Below are 23,442 nucleotides of genomic sequence, written 5' to 3'. Positions count from 1 at the left end.
GGAAGCAGGCTCCCTGCTGAGCAGAGAGCCTGATGCAACACTCGATTCCAGGACCCTGAGATCGTGACCTGAGCTTAAGACAGAGGCTTAACCCACTGAGCCACCCAGGCGCCCCATATTAAATGCTTTTAAGATCAATGGTCAATATAACCATATTCCGAATTGTCACCTGGTGAAATTTATTAATAAACTGCATAATATTGAATCATCCTTGAACTCCCATTTGTTGATGATGAATCATTCATGTAACCTACCATTGTATTCTAGTTGCTAATATGTATTTAGCATACGTATATAGCTATTCATGAGTACTCATGTCTGTACTACTGTAAAGCTTTTATTTATAAACCAGGCTGGAATTGTTTACTGGTGAAACATGGATCTGAGACTTTGTTGAAAGGGAGAGTAGATAGGCCTTTGATAATTTTCTCAAAGACTTTATCACAGGTCTGTTGAGGTCATTTGTGTTTTTCTGGAAAGTCATCCCTTTCATTGGGGTGTTCAAGATCCAGGTTTTACTTTGTGTCTCTCGCTTTCTATTCCCCCTTCTCTTCTTGGTTCAGGGGACCAGAATAATCTGACCTCATTTCTAATTCCTAGGGAAGAAATTGTGGTTGATGGCCCAGCTCAGACCAGGTGATCACCCTTGGTCCAATCCACCATGGCCGGGGAGTACCGTGAGATAAGCTGGGATCTTAGGTGTCCCCGGTGTGGGTCAGGAGAAAAGTCTTACAGAAAAGAGGTTATAAACGGGGCAGATACCACAAAAGCTTTCTGCTCAGGGCGTAGAGTTAGCAATTACTCCATTTTAAGTTTCTCGAATTCACGACTTTCTCCTTGCGTTGTTCTTACGTTCCTCTCTCTGCTTTTCTTAGCTTTGTTTCTTTGTCCTTTTTTCAAGCTTCTTTTTTTTTTTTTAAGATTTGTATTTATTTATTTGACAGACAGAGATCGCAAGTAGGCAGAGAGAGGGGAGGGGAAAGCAGGCTTCCCACCAAGCAGAGAGCCCTATTCGGGGCTCGATCCCAGGATCCCGGGATCATGACCTGAGCTGAAGGCAGAGGCTTAACCCACTGAGCCACCCAGGGGCTCCTTTTTTCCAAGCTTCTTATTTGATTGCTTAATTTATTAATTTTGTGTCTCATAGTTAGAAATTGGCATTTAAAACTTCAATTTTTCCTCTCAGGACAGTTTGAGTGTGTTCCATAGTTCTGGAAGGTAATGTCTTTATTATCTTTATATTCTCATTCCGAGGTCCGGGATTCAAGGGTTGCTTTGGAAAGCCTTTCTGAAATCTCCATGCTGTTGGGGAAGCGGGCTTTTCATGAGGTTACATTTTTTACTGTGCTGTCAGAGTACATGATCTGAACTATTTCTACTTGATTACAGTTTTCTTTGCGTGGCCAATTTTTGTAAGTGTTGTAAGAGCTCTTTAACAGAATATGAATTATATCATTTAGTTGCTGTACTATTTTATATATTTTGGAGACTTGATTTGTGAAGCACTGAGCTGCGAGAGTGTTAGGTGTTAGATGTGAGAATGTTAGAGTCTAAGACTATCTTTGTATTTGTAATCCTTCTGCCTTTTTCTTTTCTTTCTTCCTTTTTTTTTTGCTTTCTGTGCTTTTTTTTTTTTTTTTTTAAATGTAGGCTCCACACCCAGCGTGGAGCCCAACACGGGGCTTGAACCCACTGAGATCAAGACCTGAGCTGTGATCAAGAGTCAGATGTTTAACTGACTCAGCCCCCCAGGTGCCCTGCTATCTGTACTTTAATGCTATTATTTAGTGGATAAAGTTCGTGACCACTACATCTGTTTTGTGGGTCATGTATTTGGTCATTGTAAGTGATCTTTTTTGTCCTAGTTAATACTTTTTTTTTTTTTTTTTTGGCCTTGAATTCAACTATGCTGACATAAATATTGCAAACCTTACTTTCTTTTTTGTCCCCCTTGGGATGTTTTTGCCCATTCTTTGCTTTGTGATTTTTCCGAGTCTCTTTGATGTGGCTTGATTCTTTACTCTCTTTTTAAAATGAGAAATCACTTTTGGTAAGCAGTATAAGGTATTTCACTTACGTTTTTCCTCAAGTTATTATTCCCACGAACATTACACAGTCAAGTCATTTATTAGGTGATCAAGAAAAAAAAAAGATGTTAATGGAATTTGTTCTTTTGTCTTCTAACAGGTCTGAGTTTCTGTGGCTTCTCAAGATCTCAGTGTTGCTCTTTGGACTTGGCACTATTGTATTTCTACTCAGAAGTGTGGAGTTCAGTAGCCCCACGCCAGAGCTCCCTCATTCTGCTCTGCCCGACCAGATCCCAAAGCTTCTACCTGAGGAACGGCTCAAGAACCTCTTTACCTACGAAGGAATCTGGTGAGAGTCAATTTATTCCATGTTGGTCCGATGTCTCCCTTGCTCCTCCGACGGTTTACTGTGCCCAATTTATTGCCAGTTCCCCGCCTTCCTGAACCTGTGCTTGTTGTTCAAGTGATCCAAACTGGGGGACCTGGAGAAGGACTGGTCTGCAGGGTGCTGTGTGCTCTCTGCAGCACCGAGCAAAGTCCCTTAAAACTACAAAGGGTCTGTTTGGCTAAAACTGTAAGAAAGATGCTGCCTTTCTGTCCTGCTGGCCTCCTCTTCTGGTGGGGCCCAGATGCCATGGACATTCACATGACTCAAGTTCAAAGCCATTTGGTGCTGGGGATAATTCTAGAGAGCGGGCTTTCTTCCCCTTCCTCCACCCGACCCCTGTATTTCTGGGAGGGGCCACTGCTGGGATTCCAGAATCTCCTCCCGAGTAGGGCAGGTAGTATATGGAAAGGAGATTCTTAGGGTGAAACTCACACTGATTAGACCCTGGGGTCTGTCACCCACCAGCCCACCCGCCCACTCCATGGTCACAGTCCTTTTCTGGTTTTAGGCTCTTCCCAAAAAACCAGTGCAAATGCGATGCTACCACACAGCAGGGAAGCTACAACTTTCAGGATGCCTATGGCCAGACTGAGCTCCCAGCGGTGAAAGCAAGGAGACAGGCTGAATTTGAACACTTCCAGAGGAGGTAATGCAGACCATGAGGGCTCTTCGGTCCTGGGGTAGAGCAAAAACTCTCTCTACTGTGTCCTGAAGGTGTGGGTCCCAAGAAAATAGGGAGGAACTCCTCGCTGGCAGGAGTCCCTGGGGAGAACTGTTAGGAATAAAACAAGGAGAGAGAACAGAGGAAAATGGCCCATAAATGAAGATTTACCAAACTTTGGATGTCTACAACATTTCATAGTAAGAACAGAGCAAAGGAATGAAAATAGTCTGGGATGTCCATGTGGTGTTGGTGGCACAACTCCGGCATCCAGGCCTTCACAGCAGGTGACTTTGAAGCAAGGTGCACTTCTAATTCATTTATGTTGGGAACATATGTCCCCGTGCTATATGCAGGGCCTAGAATGACACACCTGGGGTGTATAGTCCAGGGTTGTTGATTGAAAAGAGCGATGATTGATTCTGATGGGCTTATATCAAAAGGGTGTTTGTGGAAGGATGTTGGAACCTCTTCAAAACTATAGGTGATAGGATGACCAGGTTAAGAAATCAAGAACCAAGGAGCACAGAAGGGCTGGACAGGCCCACCCTTGCTCCCTCCCCTCCCTCTTCTTCACTCCTTCCTCCCTCCCTTCCCTCCTTCCTTCCAGCAATCATTTATGAGTTATAGCAGAAGGTATGCCATAATAAAAAATAACAATAAGGGCGCCTGGGTGGCTCAGTGGGTTAAGCCTCTGCCTTTGGCTCAGGTCATGATCCCAGGATCCTGGGATTGAGCCCTGCATCGGGCTCTCTGCTCAGCAGGGAGCCTGCTTCCCCCTCTCTCTCTGCCTACCTCTCTGCCTGCTTGTGATCTCTCTCTCTGTCAGATAAATAAATAAAATCTTTAAAAAATAATAAATAAAAATAAAAATAAGAGCACCATGATTAGGGACTTGAACTCTAGAATAGTCTGGATGGCAAGTGACTTCACCTCCTAGTACTTGACTATCCTCATATGGAAAATTATAATAAAGATACTTCTTTCATAACCTTTGAAGGCTTTGTAGTGTGCACTGTATTAACATACAAAGAGCTAATAACTCATGAAGGGCCTGGAATATACAAGCACTACAAAAATATCACCTGCTGCTATTGTTGTGGTTTGCTATTAAAATTATTGCTCTTCTGGTTCTCCCAGGAGACACATAATTCATTAAGAGATACACAGATCACCTAAATATTAGATCATTGTAAGTGCTTCATGGAGACGCAAATTAAAAATAGTGTGGTAGAATATTTCTTGATGGCATAAAATTTAATGGGATGATGAAGGAAGGTGACCTTGAACTCTGATTTGTATATCAAGCAGGAGTCCCCACCACCTCCTGTAAAGGAGAAGCTCGGAAGGAAGAGTTAATCCAGGGCCCAGAGTCTTGGGCATGGGGTGCTTTCATGATGGCTGGATGACAAGCAAGCAGGTGATGGCTGTCGGAGCCCTGGTCACTCAGGGGAGGGCTGGTGGGATGAGCCCAGAGAGAGGCCAGTAAGCCAGGAGGTGGAGCATGCGTTTTGCTTTCTGAGTAATGCAAAGAATGGAACCATTTTTTTGGTAAAGATCTTATTTGTTTATTTAGAGAGAGCATGAATGGGGGGAGGGGAAGAGGGAGAGGAAGACGACGAGAGAGAAGGTCAAGCAGACTCCACGCTGAATGCAGAGCCCAACCCAGGGCTGATCCTGATCTCACAACCCTGAGATCATGATCTGAGCTGAAAGCAAGAGTCCAATGCCCCACTGACTGAGCCAGCCAGGCGCCCCAAGAACTGAATGGTTTTTAGAAGTGCCAAGTTCTTAGAGATACTTTCGTAAAATATCGCTCTGGTTTTTTGTGGAGAATACATCATAGGGAAGGTATAGGGGAGGCAGGGAGACCCGTTGCATAGTCGGTGGGAAGGTAAATGTTCATCTACTGCTGGAACAGTGGTGGTTGTGCCTCTCGGATGCACGGTCCCCAGGTGCCCGGTTGGCTGAGCCTGAGTCATGAATCAAGGAAGAGAAAGGGTGAGTCGGGCCCTCCAGGGTTGATCTGGGGACTCAACTACCACCTCCCCGCCCCCCAACTACATACAAATGGGAGACCCCACAGAACAGAAATGGGAGCACCAACAGGAGGCAGCATTGGAAGTCAAAGAACCAGTGGGTTAGACAGAGGATTCTGGCACGGATTTGAACCCTGCCCCCACGTAACTGTGTGAGGAGCAACAGCGCTGTAGTTAACAGGGCGGCCAAGGGAGGCTGACGGGCTGCGTTCGGGTCCTGTATCCTCCACATCCCACCCAGATGACCTTGGGCAGGCTGCCTACCCTCTTCTGTAAAAAGGGGATAGTAGGGGCGCCTGGGTGGCTCAGTGGGTTAAAGCCTCTGCCTTCAGCTCAGGTCATGATCCCAACGTCCTGGGATCGAGCCCCACATCGGGCTCTCTGCTCCGTGGGGAGACTGCTTCCTCCTCTCTCTCTGCCTGCCTCTCTGCCTACTTGTGATCTCTGTCAAATAAATAAATAAAATCTTAAAAAAGAAAAAGGGGGGATAGTAATCATACCGAGAGTTGTTGTGACATGTAATGAATGGTGTGGGGGAAACAGGCTCATTCCTGCAGGACGAGGGCTTCTGTCTCTGGTCTGGGCAGTGTGGGGCTGCTGGGAGAAGGGAGGTTAGGACTGTTTCCAGCAAGGAACATCTCAGGTGTACCCATTGCAGGAGGTGCGTGGTGGGGGAAGGGAGAAGAAGCAGGGAGCTTGGAAGACACTGGAGACAGTGAGATGGGGGAACAGAGTGAGTAGGAGAACATGAAGCAGAGGACTCATAGGAGGGGGTGCTGTCTGGAGGGAGCTGGGCAGAGGAATTAATTATAAGAAGGAGCATTACTTCAAGCAGGGAAGGCTATGAGCTGGTCATGTCCTCACTTGGCCTCCTTTGCTTGGGGAAATGCCCAACTCTCCTGGGATTATACCTGGCAACGCAGGTACCAGAACAAACAGCCCAGTAATAATCAGTGATGTGAACCAGGCCTCCTGTCGTCATGGCTGTAGCCAGGGAAGAAGATGCTCAGCTCCCTCCCCAACCCCCAGCCTCAGATCTTTCTCCATTAGCCAGAGAAACAGCCAGAAGGCCCTGAGCAAGGCGCTGAGTTAGATGCAAAGACAGAGCTGATCTAGAGCCTGCTCCCAGGGAGCTCGCAACAGAAGCAAGAGGGTACAGTCAGTGGGTCCTCCCTGCGTCCCTCCCACCCTCCGTGTCGCCCTCTCTGCTGCCACCATAACATACCGAGAGCCTGGGGGTGACCGTGGGCGCTCTATGGCCCCCAGGGTGAGTTCAGCAAATGGTGTAGAACCCAGGAGCTCCATCCAAAGCTCGGTGTTGTGATACCAGTCAGGAGAAGTGCTGTGGTGGGTCTTAGGAAGGAGAGCAGTTTCCAGTTCTGAGAATTTTACAAAAGGAATGTTCCAGAAGGTAGCATTCAGAGCTGCCTCATTCCTGTTCCTGAACGGGTGATGTCGTATTCTAGTTCTTGGTGTCTTGGTCTGGGTTGTCCCCCCTCCAGGAATGGGATTTTCTTAGTCTCTTTGTGCCCACTTTAGCACAGGGGCAAAGGGATCACATAAAGTAAATAATTCTTTGGCCCCTGGCGAATGTCACCTAAGCCGGACAACTCTCTGCAAGTAAAAAATGGAGATGATTCATGACTTACATGCTCTCTGCTGTGTGCGGGAACCCGGCAAATCCCCATTTGGAGATCACACCTGTTACCTTCGGCTGGGGAACGCAGGTCTGATGTGGGAAGGCGGGCGGGGGAACACCCTGGTGCATGCACCACCCCTGCGTGCTTGGTCTCCACCACGTGTTTGTATCCTTGAAATCATGAGTTAGCTTGATGCTGGGTCAGATCTCTGGTTCATTTGAGTCTGATTAGCTCCATATGATACTTCACTTAAAAAGTAGTACAGGGGTACAACTGGGTGGCTCAGTCGGTTAAGGGACTGCCTGGGGCTTAGGTCATAATCCTGGAGTCCCAGAATCGAGTCCCTCATGGGGCTCCCTGCTCAGTGGGGAGTCTGCTTCTCCCTCTGATCGTCCCCCCTCTCTTGCTCACTCTCTCAAATAAATTAATAAAATATTTTTAAAAAAAAAGAGTAGTGCACGGATAATGCTCTTTTATTTATATATTTGGGAGAAAGAGAGCAAGCTAGCATACACAGGTCAGGGGTGAGGCAAATGGGGAGGGAGAAGCAGGCTCCCCGCTGAGCAGGGAGCCTGATGCGGGGCTCGATCCCAGGACCTTGAGACCATGACCCAAGCCAAAGGCAGACACTTAACCTACTGAGCCACCCAGGCACCCCAGATAATGCTCCTTTAAAAAAAGTCCACTTGAACCGACCCCCTCAACTCTCCTTGCTCCCCTACCTTATATGATAGGCTCCCTTGCCAACCGAATCTGCCCTTGGGAGTTTGGTATAGATTACCCCACACTGTTCTATACAGCTACACACACAGACAAACACACATAATCACATACATATGTGAGTGTAGCTATAGCCACATAAACATATACTCTTGGGGTTTTGTGTGTATTGTTAAATTTCATGTTAATTCCAGTGTAGTTCACACACAGTGTTCTTTTATTTTCAGGCGTACAATACGGTGATTCAGCAACTCTATACACAGTTCCCTGCTTCATCCCCTTCTCCTGTTTCACCCATCTGTGTGTATGGTTTTAATGTAATTGACACCATAAGAACAAATCACTCTAGAATTTGCTTTTTCCATTCAATTTGGTTATTTTTTATAAATTTTTTTTTGGTTTGTTTTAGAGAGTGCTTGAGCAAGGGAAGGAGGCAGAAAGAGAAGGGGCAGAAGGGGAGGGAGAGAGAGAGTCTTAAGCAGGCTCCGCTGAGAGCTTGGAGCCGGACACGGGGCTCAAACTGATGATGCTGAGGTCATTACCTGAGACAATACCAGGAGTTGAATGCTTTACCGACTGAGCCACCCAGGAGTCCCTGGTTAAGTACATTTTTAAGAGCCGTTTATATGTCTAGTTCTTTCCTTTTAGTTATTTTTTTTAAAGATTTTATTTATTTAGGGCCACCTGGGTGGCTCAGTGTGCTGGGCCTCTGCCTTCGACTCGGGTCATGATCTCAGGGTCCTGGGATGGAGATGGGCTCTCTGCTCAGCGGGGGGCCTGCTTCCCCCCCCCCGCCGCCCCTGCCTGCCTCTCTGACTGCTTGTGGTTTCTGTCGAATAAATAAATTTTTTAAAAAAGATTTTATTTATTAATTTATTAATTTTATATATAGAGAGAGATCACAAGTAGGCAGAGAGGCAGGCCGGGATTGGGGGGTGGGGGGGAAGCAGACTCCCCACCAAGCAGAGAGCCCAATGTGGGGCTCGATCCCAGGACCCTGAGATCATGACCTGAGCCAAAGGCAGAGGTTTTAACTCACTGAGCCACCAAGGCACCCTAGTTCTCTCCTTTTAATTGTTATACAGCTATGAATATGAATACAATGAATTTTATTAAGCCATTCTCCTATTGAATGATATTCAAATTTGGGGGAAATTTTCATTATTACATTTACATAATTTATAATTATCATCTTATGTTATATTTACATTCTTTCCTTATTTCCTTTAGATGTGTATAAAGATGTTCATTTCAAATGAACTGAAATGAACCTCCTTGTGCATGTTGTTGCTTACACAGGCAGGTGTTTTCCCCCTTAACTAGGATCTGAATCCCTCATTCATGAGAGGCGCTTATTTCTACTTTTAATAAATACAGGCAGATAGCATTCAAGAGTGTCTACATTAATTCACATTCTCATGATGAGTGGGTATCTTAGATACCCACTACCTAACCAGTACTCCTTATCATTACATTTTGAAACATTAATCAAAAAAAATTTCCTTGTTTTTTTTTTTTAAGATTTTATTTTATTTTAAGCAATCTCTACACCCATCGTAGGGCTTGAACCTACAATCAGGAGTCGCCAGCCAGGCATCTCCAGTTCATTGTTTTTATTTTGTAATTTATTTGTATTTGTATTTTTCTTATTATTTTAAAATTTTATTTATTTATTTATTGTCAAAGAGCAAGAGAGAGAGAGCATACAAGCAGGAGGAGTGGCAGGCAGTGGGAGAAGCAGGCTCCCCACTGAGCCAGGAGCCTGAGGCAGAACTCGATCCCAGGACTCTGGGATTGTGACCTGAGCCAAAGGCAGATGCTTAACCAACTGAGCCACCCAGCTGTCCCCAGTTCTTTAATGTTCCATTTCCCAGGTTAATTCTGAAGCTGAGCTTGTTTCATTTATGCATTAGCAATTTGCACTCCTTCTGTTAATTGCCTATTTACATCATTTCCCATTTTAAAATTTCATCTCTTTTGTATTCCATAAATATTCACTACAGTAGTCTAATCATTCTTCCAGGGGATCTAAATGATACCTTTGGCTACACTGGATCCCCAACGGCTGCATTTCAACCATATTACCTTAGCCCACCAAAGAATCGATCTCGCTGGCTCGTGATGTGCTTGCCCTTGACTGAGGTTGTTATAACCACAAAACCATATGAAAATCATCACCGTGTTTGCTCTGAAAATACTGAGGCAACAAATCACATTTCTTGTGATGTATTTTCTTTTTGAGTTCAGCGCCCGGAAAAGGTTTATTTGCCTCTGAAGTTGTTTGCTTTGTACTGTTGATAAGACTGGAATATTGACCGCCCATGGCTTTACACCCTGACTACCAGGAAGTTCACCTGTGACCCTGGCATTCGTCTGCTGCAACTGGGTTCGCCCAGATGGTCTTTTACTTTGCTTCTTCTTCCCCTGCTGGTTGTGTTTTTTAATTTTGTTTGTGCTTTGTTGTAAAGGGCCTGGACTCTTGTGGAATTCAAGGCTGGAGGGAATTCAAGGGTGAATAAAGGAGGGAAGGAATGGAGGGATGAATGGGGCAGTCTACTTTCAATTTCTTCCCATTGACAGCACAGAGCACCAGGTACAGGTACCACTTTCAGAACTAACCAGGGAGGCGCGTGAGAGCAGCTGCTGACAGTTCTGGTTCTGTTTTCTGCAGAGAAGGGTTGCCCCATCCACCACCGCTGCTGGCTCAGCCCAACCTCCCCTTTGGATACCCGGTCCATGGGGTAGAGGTGATGCCCCTGCATACAGTTCCCATCCCAGGTGGGTAGCTCTCCATGTGGAGAGGAGCCAGACAACTTTCTTAACTCTTAAGCAAAATGGGGGAGTGAAAGGGAACAGTCATTTATTGAGTACCTGCTGTGTACTCAGCACAATGCGGGAAGCTTGACATGATTTCACTTAGTGGTTAGTTTCAAAGTTTCCACCACTGGGGATCACCCTTAGGTGCTATGACATCCCCGGGGATCCGGAATCACACAGAAGAGGACAGAAATCTGTGTGCCTCAAGGAATCTTAGCACATGATTGGCTTTTTGGTGTCCTCCAGCATCATGAGATCAGGCAAAGATGTGCCCATCTCCTGGGGGAGCATATTGAAAAGAATATTTAATGTTGGTTAAAACTCCCCTCCACAAGGGGTTTCTACACACTTCTCTAGTTCAGCACCACATTCCTGGGAGGTAAAAGTTATTTTGCCAATTTTACAGATGACGTAAGTTATCTAAGGCCCCATAGGGAGGCTCTATTCGAAGTAGAACTTGAATTAAGTCATATTATGAGCACAGAGATAGATTCTAAAGTACATACATTTGGATGAATTGCTTTAGTCATTTAAATGAATTGAATAGTCATTTAAAAAGTAATTCGCCATTTTGGATGAGTCCTTTTTTATTGTAAAATATGCATAACATAAAATTTACTATATTAATCATTTTTAAGCACACAGTTTTGTGGCGTTAAGTATCTTCTCAGTGTTCTGCAACTGTGACCATCATCCATCTCCAGAAATTTTTTATCTTTCCCAATTGAAACTCTGTACCCATCTAGCTCTGCCTTCCTTCCTCCCCTCCTGCCTGTTCTGTAGAATGTCTTGTCTCATCTCTACCAGTTTGACTATTCTAGTAACCTCATATAAAGATGTTTCATTACTTATCCATTGCTGCCTTCCATTCCATAACAGAGATATCTGGAAGGGGCGGGATTAATTCACAGTACCCATCCAGGGCTAAGGATGGACATCGGAGGCTTTAGATCCACTGGAATTTGAGAAGGACCATGGGACACCACCCAGCAGGACCCCAGGGAGCGGGGAGCGGTCAGCAAACACTGTGCACGGGAGATGAGCTTGGAAGGGATTCTGGAAGGATGTAAGGGAGTCATTAGGAAAGTAGTGAGCATCAGGGAGCCCTTGGCATTCTCTGCAATGGTGTTTTTTATCGTTTTCTCCTGTGTCCTCCAGGTCTCCAGTTTGAAGGACCAGAGGCCCCCGTCTATGAGGCAAGTCCCCTTCCCAGCCCCCTTTTGCACTTGGCATCACTGCCCACACCCTGTCCCCAGTGGTGGCCAGTCTCGGATTTTGACAGAGTGCTCATCCAGATTCAGTATCTACCATGAGTCCAAGGTGGGGAGAGGGGGGAGGGATGCCTCCAGAAGGCATGATTTTTCCGGCCGTGTGAGTGGCCAGAGCTCCAAGGAAGACTTGCAGAAACCCAGGTCAGTGCAGAGGCTGACAAATCACACCTGGCTCGGGTGCCTGTCATCTCCATCAGGTTTAGCTCCAGCCAGCAACACGGGGGCTCTGTGCCCTTGCCTTTCATTCCTGCTTAATGTAGCTCCGAATCCAGCCCTTGTGCATAGAGCTGATGGGGTGGGGGGAGGCAGAGTGCAACCAGAATCCTAATATAAAAAGGAGTCTGGGAAATGTAGTTTTAGTTTTCCCACTCTGCACACCAGAGGTTGGAGTGGGTGATGAGTCTGTACCTGAATTATTTTGTATGCATCATGATATACTTAACCGCCATTCTCCCCAACTAGAATATAAGCCTCTTGAAGGTGGGGAGTTGATTTTATTCACTACTCTTTTCCCAGGACCTATAATTTGCATCTCAGAAAACACCTGTTGGCTGACCGAAGTGTTTTCAGCAGGTGTGGGGGAACCCACTGTACTTTTCATAAAAATACCCGGCTGCCCAGAGGACGAGAAGGCAGGAGAGGAGATGGGCTTTAGGGAGTAGCAGTAGGATGGAGAGAGGGGACCAGTTCTAGCTACACGTTGAAGGTAGACGCGACGGGACTCATGCAGAGCGGGAATGACCTCCATTAGGGACCGCAACAGTTAAATGGATGAAGGTACCATTCACAAGGCAGGGGGAACCAGGAAGAGGGTGACAAACAGGTGTATAGAGAAAAATCAGTGGTTCGGTTGTGAAGACTTCAGGTGCCTGTGGCACTCCTAGCGGAGCAACCGGCCAGGCAGTTGGATCTTGAGAGGAGAGCTGGAGACAAACATTTAAGTCATTAGCATATGAATGGTATTTCAAGCCGCCCCCTCTAGTGAGAAGGTGTTGAATAGGAAGAGAAAAAGGGCACGAAACCAAACCCGGAAAAACTGCATTGGGAGGTTAGACAGAGGCGGAGGAGGAAGTCGGAAATCAAAAGGAGCAGCCAGCAGGAGTAAGGAGAAATCTAGAAGAATGGGATCCTGTAAGCCAAGACCTAAGAGACCAGTGGCCTTTGAACACACGAGTCCCCAGGACTTGGTTGTCCTTCTCTGGGAACAGAGCAGCAAACGGCTTTGGCGCCAGACCCCAGCTCCCAGGGACGCTAGGGGGCGCCTCCTCTCTGCCCCCTGCTGGCCATCCTGGGCTTGTGCCTTCCCTCGCATTTAGCGTCTTTCTGCCTCACCGGCCTTAGGTCACCCTGACCGCTTCTCTGGGGACACTGAACACCCTCGCTGACATCCCAGACAGTGTGGTGCAGGGCAGAGGCCAGAAGCGGCTGACCGTTTCGACCAGTGACCGGAAGCTTTTGAATTTCATCCTCCAGCACGTGACTTATACCAGCACGGTGTACCAGCACCGCAGGGTGGATGTGGGTGAGAGCCTGTCCTAAGCAAAATGCTTAGGGAGTGGGAAAACACCACTGGGCCCTCTCAGTCTTCCTCCTCCAGGAAGCCTGCCAGCATTTAGGATTCTTCACTTACTCTTGTTTCCAACTGTAGACGTCCAACTTCTCAATTACTGCCCCCAGCATTACTCCCATGCTGCCACTGACCCTATAGTGTGACTTGAAGAAAATGCATTTCCCTGTGAGGGCAGATCCTTTGTGCTCTGCACCTGGAAACCAGCCGGCTCCGTTCCCCATTATCCGTAGCTCTCAGAGCTGAAGACTTCAGCTGTGAGAGAGGAGGGACCCAGTCTGTGTATCAATATCTCGTCCTGGTTATTAACAGAAAAAGAGGGATGTGGGGGAATTAAAGTCATTCTTTTCTCTTTTCACTAGCTACCCAGGATGCATTCCCAGGACACCAGCAGAAAAATGAAACACAGGATAGATTATGCATGACCATGAACTAAAGAAAGCACCCTTTCTACTTATAGATTCCCAAACATCTCCCTTCACCAAATGACCCTGTGAGATAAAACAGGGCGGGTGGTGGTATCCTGGTTTTGTAGCTGGAGAAGGAGAGTAAGTGATTTACCCAAGGCATTTCGAATTTGTGTGGAATCCCTGCTCAGGGGCCATGGTGATCTCTGTATCTTTCCAATTTGAGTATTTGTGCTGCCGAAGCAAGCACTGATTTACCCAAGTAGCTCAGATAATAAATGGCAAAGTCAAACTTATTCCAGGCCCTCTGATTCGAAACCTACTCTACCCCACCAGACTCTCACAGTGGAAGAAATTCGAGTTAAGAAGCATTCAGCAGGAGGCACCTGGCTGCCTCAGTCAAGAGTCAGCAGTCGACTCTTGTTCTCAGGGTTGTGAGTTCAAATCCCATGTTGGGCATGGAGATTATTTAATTAAAAAAAAAAAAAGCACTCAGCCAGTTACCCCAGGGACACACAACAAGTCAGGGGCCAGAATGCTGTCAACTCAGTGGGGTCTCATTCCAGGCAGGACATTTCTTTACGGAGCCTTCACTCCCTGCTGCAGATCGTCTACCTTGGGGCAGTATGGAAAGTGACCTAGACTCCGTGCTGCCCTCCTTGACCTTATTTCTCCCTCCAGTGAGTCTGGAGTCCGAGTCCTCGGTGGTCAAGTTTCCAGTGACCATCCGCTATCCTGTCATCCCCAAGTTATACGACCCCGGACCAGGTAAGGCCCTGGCTCCTGGGGGGTGCAGGGTGGGGTCTTGTCGAGCTAGTTGGTGAAACTCAGAAGAGATCAGCTCTTGAGGCCAAGGAGGAGAGTTGATGAAAATAACCGCTCTGATAGGATTCCTGACAAAAATTAGAAAAATTAGAAAAAAAATTAGAAAATTAGAAAAAATTAGAAAAAAATTCTAATATTCTCATATTGCTTAATTGTATTTAACTTAGGGGCACCTGGGTGGCTCAGTGGGTTAAGCCGCTGCCTTCGGCTCAGGTCATGATCTCGGGGTCCTGGGATCGAGCCCCGCATGGGGCTCTCTGCTCAGCAGGGAGTCTGCTTCCTCCTCTCTCTCTGCCTGCCTCTCTGCCTACTTGTAATCTCTGTCAAATAAATAAATAAAATTAAAAAAAAATTGTATTTAACTTATTATGTGGTTGTGCTTATTCTGGAAAAAAATAACAATTATAACATCTTAATAAGTAATAGTAATAAACACAGAGCGGTATTGGACCATGGCTAGATAATATCGATGGAATCGAATCGAAAACCCAGAGAATGATACGTTGGAGTTGTACCCTGTGAGAAAGGTAGCTTTCCAAATTAAAGGGTGCAGAGATGGATGATCCAAGAAGTCACATGGGACAACTGCATTGATAAAGGAAGATAAAAAGATTAATCTATCTTATAGCTCACACCAAGACAAATTCCAAACTGATCAACTATCTCATATATATATTTTTTAAGATTTTATTTATTTATTTGGCAGAGAGGCAGGCAGAGAGAGAGGGGGAAGCAGGCTCCCCACTGAGCAGAGAGCCTGATGTGGGGCTCGATCCCAGGACCCCGGGATCATGGCCTGAGCCGAAGGCAGAGGCTTTAACCCACTGAGCCACCCAGGCGCCCCAACTATCTCATATTTTTAAGTGCTAGAAAAAAAACCCATGCAGTTTATTTTTTTAATTTTTAAAAAAGATTTTATTTATTTATTTATTTGTCAGCATGAGAGACAGCGCACAAGCAGGCAGAGTGGCAGGCAAAGGCAGAGAAGCAGGCTCCCTGCCGAGCAAAGAGCCCAATGCGGGACTTCATCCCAGGACCCTGGGATCATGACCTGAGCCGAAGGCAACAGCTTAACCGACTGAGCCACCCACGCGTCCCAAACATGTGCAGTTAAAAAAAACACACACAAAAACTCAGAGTGTAAGACCTTTCTAAATATGACATAAAGCACAAAGACCAGGGGGCCCCTGGTTGGCTTAGTCGTTAAGTGTCTGCCTTCGGCTCAGGTCGTGATCCCAGGGTCCTGGGCAGGGTCCTGGGATTGAGCCCCACATCAGGCTCCCTGCTTAGCTGGAAGCCTACTTCTTTCTTTCCCACCCCCCTGCTGGTCTTCCCTCTCTCGATGTCTCTCTCTGTCAAATAAATAAATAAAATCTTAAAAAATAAACCAAAAACACAAAGACCAGAAAGAGAAGACTACACACATAAAATACAAAAAAATTTTAAATGCTATTTGGGCAGAAACCCACCAAAAGCAAAGGCAAATGACAAAGAACAAATTGGGGAAAAAAAATCTTCAACACACGTTAAAGTCAAAGGTGTACTTTTTTTTTTTTTTAAGATTTTATTTATTTATTTGACAGAGATCACAAGCAGGCAGAGAGGCAGGCAGAGAGAGAGGAGGAAGCAGGCTCCCCGCAGAGCAGAGAGCCTGATTCGGGGCTCGATCCCAGGACCCTGAGATCATGACCTGAGCCAAAGGCAGAGGCTTTAACCCACTGAGCCACCCAGGTGCCCCCAAGGGTGTACTTTTACTTGAAATCACCTGTGAATCCATAAGAACTGTTAATAGGCTTGTGTGCCTGGCTGGCTCGGTCAGTAGCGCTTGTACCTCGTGATCTGGGGATTGGGAGTTCAAGCCCCACCTTGGGTGTAGAGAGTATTTAAATAAGTAAATGTTTTTAAAGATTTTATTTATTTATTTATCAGAGAGAGAGAGCACGAGCAGAGGGAGCAGCAGGTAGAGGGAGAAGCAGGCTCCACACCGAGCAAGGAGCCCGATGGGGCACTCGATCCCAGGGATCATGACCTGAGCCAAAGGCAGATGCTTAACTGACTGAGCCACCCAGGCATCCCAAATAAGTAAATGTGTTTGTTTTTGTTTAAACTACCTAAACAACACAAAACAAAAAGCCAAACACCTAGTAAGCCAATGGAAAAATGCACAGTTGGCAACAGATGAAATTCAACAGTACTTTTTGCTGTTAGCATATATGCTCAGTCTCATACTAAAAAAAGTGCAAATGAAAAATACATTCATTATCAGAAAGTACTGGACAAGGAGTGGGGAGGGGCAGGCATTCTTACAAACTCCTGCTGGGAAATGGAAATGGGCACAGCCTTTCCGGAGGTAATTTGGCAATACCGATCAACATTTGGAATATGCATTCCCTTTGGCCCAGCAATTGTACTTCTACAAATTATCATACAGATATATCTGTGTGAAATGATGTCTGTTCGAGGTTCTTTACTGCAGCATTGTTTGCAAGCACAAAAACCTTAGAAGTGGGATGCACCGATCAGATCAACTGTGGTCCATCCGTATAATGAAATCCTGTGCAGAAGCATTCAGAAGGAGGGAGGAGAAAACACAGGGGAAAGGTTTTTTTAATACTGACACAAAATGAGAGAGGGAAGAGGAAGCTATTGTTTCCGATAAAGAAAGAGGAGGAAGAATATATATATGCCATTGCTTGAACATTCTTATTTTAAATCATTTTTGGAGTTCTCTGTTATTTTCTGTCTGTCCGGAGTGGGTACATCTGTATACGGGAGATTCATTGGCTGTCGTTCATGCTAATTTCCTTTAAGTGCTCTGTAATTTTTGTGGGTGAGCTCATCATGAGTAGGAGGTTGTGCTTGTTTGTTTTCTTCTCTCCCCCTTCTCTCTCCTGGCTCCTTCCCATCTCACAGCTTTAGCCTTGGATCTGATCCCTGTCTCCTCAGCCTTCTGGTCTACCTTCTGATACTGGAGGCTCGGGATTCCTGTCTCATAGTGATATTGGAATTATGAAAGAGCCCGTTGCTGGGGCTGAGGATGGCTTGGCACAGGTCGTGTCTGTGAAGTGATGTCATTTCTGTTTGCACCTGGAGATGCGTGCAGGGGTGATGGCTGTTCTGGGATTCCTTGCCTGGCAGGTAGGGGTGAGGGATGGAGGGTGTGCCACCTAGCTCTAGTCCATGACTTCTAGCAAAAAGCCTGATTCTGGACCCACACATTGCGTGAGATATCTTAATTCCATTACCCTTCAGAATCAGCCTCCTCTGTTACTTCTTTTTTTTTTTTTAATATTTAATTTATTTATTTGACAGAGATCACAAGTAGGCAGAGAGGCAGGCAGAGAGAGAGAGGAGAAAGCAGGCTCCCTGCTGAGCAGAGAGCCTGATGCGGGGCTCCATCCCAGGACCCCGGGATCATGAGCTGAGCCAAAGGCAGAGGCTTTAACCCACTGAGCCACCCAGGCGCCCCTCCTCTGTTACTTCTGATCCCAGAATGCAGGAGGTCCCAGCTCTGCTCACTGATCTTTATTTTTATTCCTTGGAAGTAATGGGTATTTTTGTGCATCGTTCTTTGTATTTTTATCGTTGCTATATATTTGGAAAAAAATAGGGACTCTCAAACAGAAAGCTACACCACCAACTTAGCCAGGAGCCCCCCAATCTTGACTACATCCTCTAGTAATTCACGCTCCTGGTTCTCTCTTTACTGTAACAAAAGAACCCAACTTGGCATGTGGCCCAAGAAAAGGGAGGACATAATTCACTTGGCATGCCCTTGAACACAATTTACTTGACTCTTCCCGCCGGTCATTTTTCCCTCATGCCCTCAGCCCCCCGGGGGAGCTGCTGTAATGGTACAATAGGTATTAAAAAGAGGATTCTGGAAGGACTTCTGATTTCTGTCATTCTGAGAAGGAGCTCTGCGGTGGTGTTCTGGAGCACTCGCCCACAAGCCACTAGTAGGGTTGTGGCTTTCAGCCGGCATTAACTCCAACAGAGCCCACCCCACCCAGACATCCCACAGCCTCGGTCAGCGGGCGTGCCTCCACGTTTGGTGACTAAACCCCAAAAACACACCACAGCTCCAGCTGATTCATATGAAGCCTTTTCTGCAGAAAAGCTGTTCCTTTTCCAAATTTTTATATTGACCACATGCCTTGAGCTGGACTATCTGGTCCAGACCTTCCACTCTCCAAGTAGACCTTCTTCCACGGATGTCTTCCTGAGCAGGGAGACCAAGTGTGCTTCTCTCTAAGAGTGCAGCTGATGGCGGGGGTGCAGGTCTCAAGTCCTTTAGATCTTTTCTCCCCTCCCCTGACCCTGATCTTAAACCCCCTGATGGGCAGAGCTCTGTGCATCTCGATTCCTAGTATTAACATGACAGCAGGATCCAAATAGTTTCGGTAAGACAGAGCATTCACACTGAAGGGAGGAGATGGCATAGTCAAGCCAACAGAACCAGGGAAAGAAATTCTAGAAGACACATGCAATTTCAACAAGCTGGCTGTGTTTTAAATACATTTATTTTCTGTTACTACTAACAAACTCTTACCAAGTGCTGTATACGAGAGGCACGAGGGCGTGGCATAAAGAAATCACCAGAACAGCTCAAGTCAAGTCAGTGAGGCTTCCCAAAAGGCAGAGCTCTGACACCCCACCCTTTCTCGTCCAGAGAGGAAGCTCAGAGACCTGGTGACCGTTGCCACCAAAACCTTCCTCCGTCCCCACAAGCTCATGACCATGCTCCGGAGCCTTCGTGAGTACTACCCAGACTTGACAGTGATCGTGGCCGATGACAGCAAGGAGCCCCTGAAGATTGATGACAATCATGTGGAATATTACCCCATGCCCTTCAGGAAGGTACATACCGCCCACATGGGGAGGTGTCTGGTCCTGGGAAAGAGGGCCCTGGAGTCAGGTTCTGCCCCGGATGGGGATGCTTGAGTGGCTTTCCCAGGATGGCATGATGCCGGAGCAGAGGGGATGGGACTTTCCTCTGTGTCCCTTCGCCAACTTCCAAGTTCACAGGGAAATCGGACCACCCTCATGTTTCTGCATGAATGAAGTGGTTAATCTGTCTTTGGTACGGACATTAATTGAGGTCCTTCTACGTGACTTGAGGTGTCTGACATTCTGGGGATTCCTGACATGCAGAGAAACTTGTGATCCCTAGGATTCCTCCCAGGCTAGAGGCTCGCTCTCTCTCTCCCGCACACATACCCTCTTTCCTCCAGGACACACAAGGAAATGGATATTATACAAACTGTAGCTCCCCACCCTCCATCACCTTCCAGGCACCATCAGGGGAAATGGAAGGAGAGCCACAGAGACTCGGGTGAAAAAGGACTTCCATCCTTCCACACTGGTCCTAGGACCAAGGGAGAACTTCCTAGCCTTTCCCCGCCTCAGCCTTTGATTCAGGGAGTCACTGTCCTTCCTCCCATGTCTCTGAGACACGAGCTCCCTTGAACTCAGTGGTTTTCAACTGCTGTTTGGGGTGCAGCCTGGCGGTGGGGAATTTATTTTATTTTTTTCTTTAAAGATTTAATTTATTTGACAGAAGAGAGAGAGAGAGCTCACAAGTAGGCAGAGAGGCAGGCAGAGAAGAGAGAGAGAAGCAGGCTCCCCGATGAGCAGAGAGCCCAATGCGGGGCTCGATCCCAGGACCCTGAGATCATGACCTGAGCCGAAGGCAGAGGCTTAACCCACTGAGCCACCCAGGTGCCCCCCTAGAAAGCTCCCAGGTGATTCTAAAATGTGGCCGGGGATGGCAACCGCTGATCTGACCTCATTCCACCCGCAGGGTTGGTTTGCTGGTAGGAACCTGGCCATCTCTCAGGTCACCACCAAATACGTTCTCTGGGTGGATGACGATTTCTTCTTCAACAACGACACCAAGATTGAGGTGCTGGTGGATGTCCTCGAGAAAACAGAATTGGACGTGGTAAGGGAAAGTGGCCAGTTTCACCCCAGTTGCAACCTGTAGAGCCCGTCAGGAGAGGGAAGGGGAAGAGGAGGGGGAGAGGGGAGGGAAGGGGAAGGAGGGGGAGGGTCGGGGGAGGGTCTGGGGCAGAAGAGGAATAAGCTGGCACAGCTCGGTGGGAATCAGGAGCTGTGTGGTTTCGGCTTCTGCCTCCAAATTTTCTTTTCTTTGGGCAAATTACATCCCCCCAGCCACATTAACCCTCGTTCTGTCTTTAAAATGGTGTGTTGATGTAAAAAAAAAAAAAAATGCAAATGGTACAAAGTTCTAAAAAGCACACATCGCCCTCATGACATTTAAAAAAGAAGAAAGAAAAGAATGAGAACATCAAAAGTCATTTGCTTCATAGAAAAGAAAAAGGCAGCTACAGTTAATAATAGTGTATTGTATTCTTGAAATCTGTGAAGAGAACAGATCTTCAGTCTTCTGGCTGAGGGCACAATGGTTACAATGCAGGTGATGGATATGGTAATCAGCTTGATTGCGGTGGTTTCACAATGTCTACACATATCAAAACATCAAACCCTACACCTTAAATATGTAGGATTAAAAATATATGTACAATTTTAATGTGTCAAAGATAGCTCAATAAAAGCTGTTTCTAAAAAAAAGAAAAGAAAAACAGGAAATAGATAAGAAAATCAGTGGCATTGAGATCACAGTTCTCTCTTCCAGGAGGACAGTCCCCAAGACATCTGTATTGACTAAGATGTCCCCTGGCTAGGGGTGCCTGGGTAGCTCAGTCATTAAAAGTCTGCCTTTGGCTCAGGTCCTGATCCCAGGGTCCTGGGATCAAACCCCACATTGGGCTCCCTGCTCAGTGGGAAGCCTGCTTTTCCCTCTCCCACTCCCCCTGCTTGTGTTCCCTTTCTCCCTGTCTCTGTCAAATAAATAAAACCTTAAAAAAAAACAAACAACAAGAAAAGACCAGGGTATCTCCTGGCTACTCTTCCAGAGAGCAGATCACAGTACATCAGTGGAGTAGAAAGCAGAACTCTTGTCGTGTGAAAATCCAAGCTGGCCCTTAACTTTGTTTCCAGGGTCCTCCTGGACCAGCCTCCTTCCCTCGGTGCTGTGCTGTCCTCACGGTCCTCGGCTGTGTGGCCGGAAGAAAGGGGGAGAGAACATGAAGGACAAGCATTTGCCTTTGCAGAATGTGTGAGAAGTTGCAGACATCCCTTCTAACTCACATCCCTTCAGCCAGGACTTAGACACATGGTCAGACCTCGCAAGGGAAGTGGGGAAGAGTCCGTCTTTACTGGTGTAGCTGGCTCTCTTCATTTAGTCCACTTACAACTCGGAGGGTCTCTTTGCTAAAGAAAGAAGGAAGGAACTAGTGACAGGTGGACTAAGGGCCACCCTAGAGGATTATGAGGGTTCAGGACTCATCCTGTTGTGCTGGGGCTCACACGTAGAAATGCACAGATCTTCCGTGAGTGTGTGGACAGACAGCTCAGGGAGGAGAGCCAGGAGCAGAGGAGTGGGAGGAAGGCAGCTTGAGACACACGGCACACGGCTTGTTGCAAGAAGCCTGGCCGTGGGGACTCCACAAAAGGACCCGTGTGCACGCAGGCTGCTGCTTGTCAGCACGCAAACACTGCTCCTCCTTGTGAAAGGGAGTGACCTACCTTCTGGAAAGAGTGAACTTGCTGTCGGGTGAGTGGAGCAGAGTCGTGTGCCCTTTGGACTTGGCGCTTTCTGCTCCTACCAAGGAGATTTTCTGCGGTGAGCAGGATGAGAAGATCAAGGGACCCAGCCATGGTGTTTGGAAGACTGTGGCCACAACAGCAACAAGAGAATATCCAAGGACTAGTATGGAGGGTAGATACAGAACAGGTGTGATTCTTGTTGTAACTCAGGTTCATTCCAGGAAGGCTTCCTGGCAGAGGCAACGTGGATGTCGAGTCTATGTTCTCTAACATGCGTTTCTCTGCCCACCGGTTAGGTCGGTGGCAGTGTACTTGGAAATGTGTTCCAGTTTAAGCTGTTGCTGGAGAAGAGTCAGAATGGGGACTGTCTTCACCGGAGGCCAGGCGCTTTCGGACCTCTGGATGGCTTCCCCCACTGCGTGGTGACCAGTGGCGTTGTCAACTTCTTCCTGGCCCACACGGAGCGGCTCCAGAGAGTTGGCTTCGACCCCCGCCTACAGCGGGTGGCTCACTCAGGTGGGGACAAGCTGAGTGGGGAAGGTGCTGGCCCGTGGACTAACCTCAGGCGTTTGTCCTTTCCAAGAGCTGCGAGTCACTGATCATGGTCGTTGCCGGCAACAGTGGGCTCTTCTCCCTTTCCCCCAACGAGGGAGCTCAGGGTCTCTCTTGCCTCCCTTCTTCCTCTCACTGTGATTTCTTATCTCCCGTCTGCTGCTCCCATGTGAGACACCCTTCCCCTGCAGCTCTGTCCCCTCCCTCACTCCCCTCTGATTCCCTCAGTTCTGGAGTTTGCTGTTCTGGGTCTCTCTGCCTCTCTGGCCACACCTCGGAGAAATGTGCTTACTTATTTCCTTCCCACTCATCAGCCTGAGCAGGGGGCTTTGCCTGACGCTCAACTTCCCCGTGGGTACACACCGCACCCTTCCCCACCCGCCTCTCCCCCCAGACCTGGAATATGGCCCCGGGGTCTCTGGCTGAAGCTTACGCTCTCCATCTCTTGGCAGAGTTCTTTATTGACGGGCTCGGGAGCTTGCTCGTGGGGTCATGTCCAGAAGTGATCATAGGTCACCAGGCCCGGTCTCCAGTGACCGACCCGGAGCTGGCCGCACTGGAGAGGACCTACAGCGCATTCCGGACCAACACCAAGGAACAGGTCCAATTCAAGCTGGCACTCCACTACTTCAAGAACCATCTCCAGTGCTCTTCGTGAAGGCTCCTGGGCATCAGAAAAGCTCTAGGCTTACTGGGGTTGAGTACCTAAGACACTGGAACTGGGGGTGGGACACCTGATGAGACAAGGCTGTTGAGGACAAGCCAGTGGGTGGGGCAGGGGGTGGGGCTCAGTTACTACAAATACCCATCAGAGGCTCATTAGAAATGGACCAGTCCCCGAGAAGGGCAACAGAAGCCCATCGTTATTTTTATATGCGTACTGTTTATGGAACACC

At 47.3% G+C, this 23,442-nt stretch overlaps 1 protein-coding gene and 1 non-coding gene across 2 annotated transcripts; one reads left to right on the top strand and one right to left on the bottom strand.

The window, feature by feature from the left end:
- Positions 1-2,143: 2,143 nt before the first annotated feature.
- On the top strand, positions 2,144-23,283 carry B4GALNT2 (beta-1,4-N-acetyl-galactosaminyltransferase 2). Its single transcript, XM_032871344.1, has 10 exons — positions 2,144-2,376; positions 2,924-3,061; positions 10,147-10,253; positions 11,451-11,488; positions 12,905-13,085; positions 14,219-14,305; positions 19,035-19,222; positions 20,166-20,306; positions 22,291-22,510; positions 22,999-23,283. Exons 1-10 carry the CDS (start codon positions 2,153-2,155, stop codon positions 23,202-23,204), a joined length of 1,530 nt encoding a protein of 509 aa, XP_032727235.1. The 5' UTR covers positions 2,144-2,152; the 3' UTR covers positions 23,205-23,283.
- On the bottom strand, positions 13,684-13,787 carry LOC116876127. The gene has a single exon (XR_004384345.1). It is a non-coding gene; the product is annotated as a U6 spliceosomal RNA (small nuclear RNA).
- Positions 23,284-23,442: the final 159 nt, after the last annotated feature.

The sequence above is a fragment of the Lontra canadensis genome, unplaced genomic scaffold, assembly GCF_010015895.1.
Source record: "Lontra canadensis isolate GAN:19392208 unplaced genomic scaffold, GSC_riverotter_1.0 scaffold43, whole genome shotgun sequence".
In the NCBI taxonomy this organism is placed as follows: domain Eukaryota; kingdom Metazoa; phylum Chordata; class Mammalia; order Carnivora; family Mustelidae; genus Lontra; species Lontra canadensis.
Note: the sequence above shows the minus strand (reverse complement) of the source record. Positions and strands in the feature narration are given on the sequence as shown.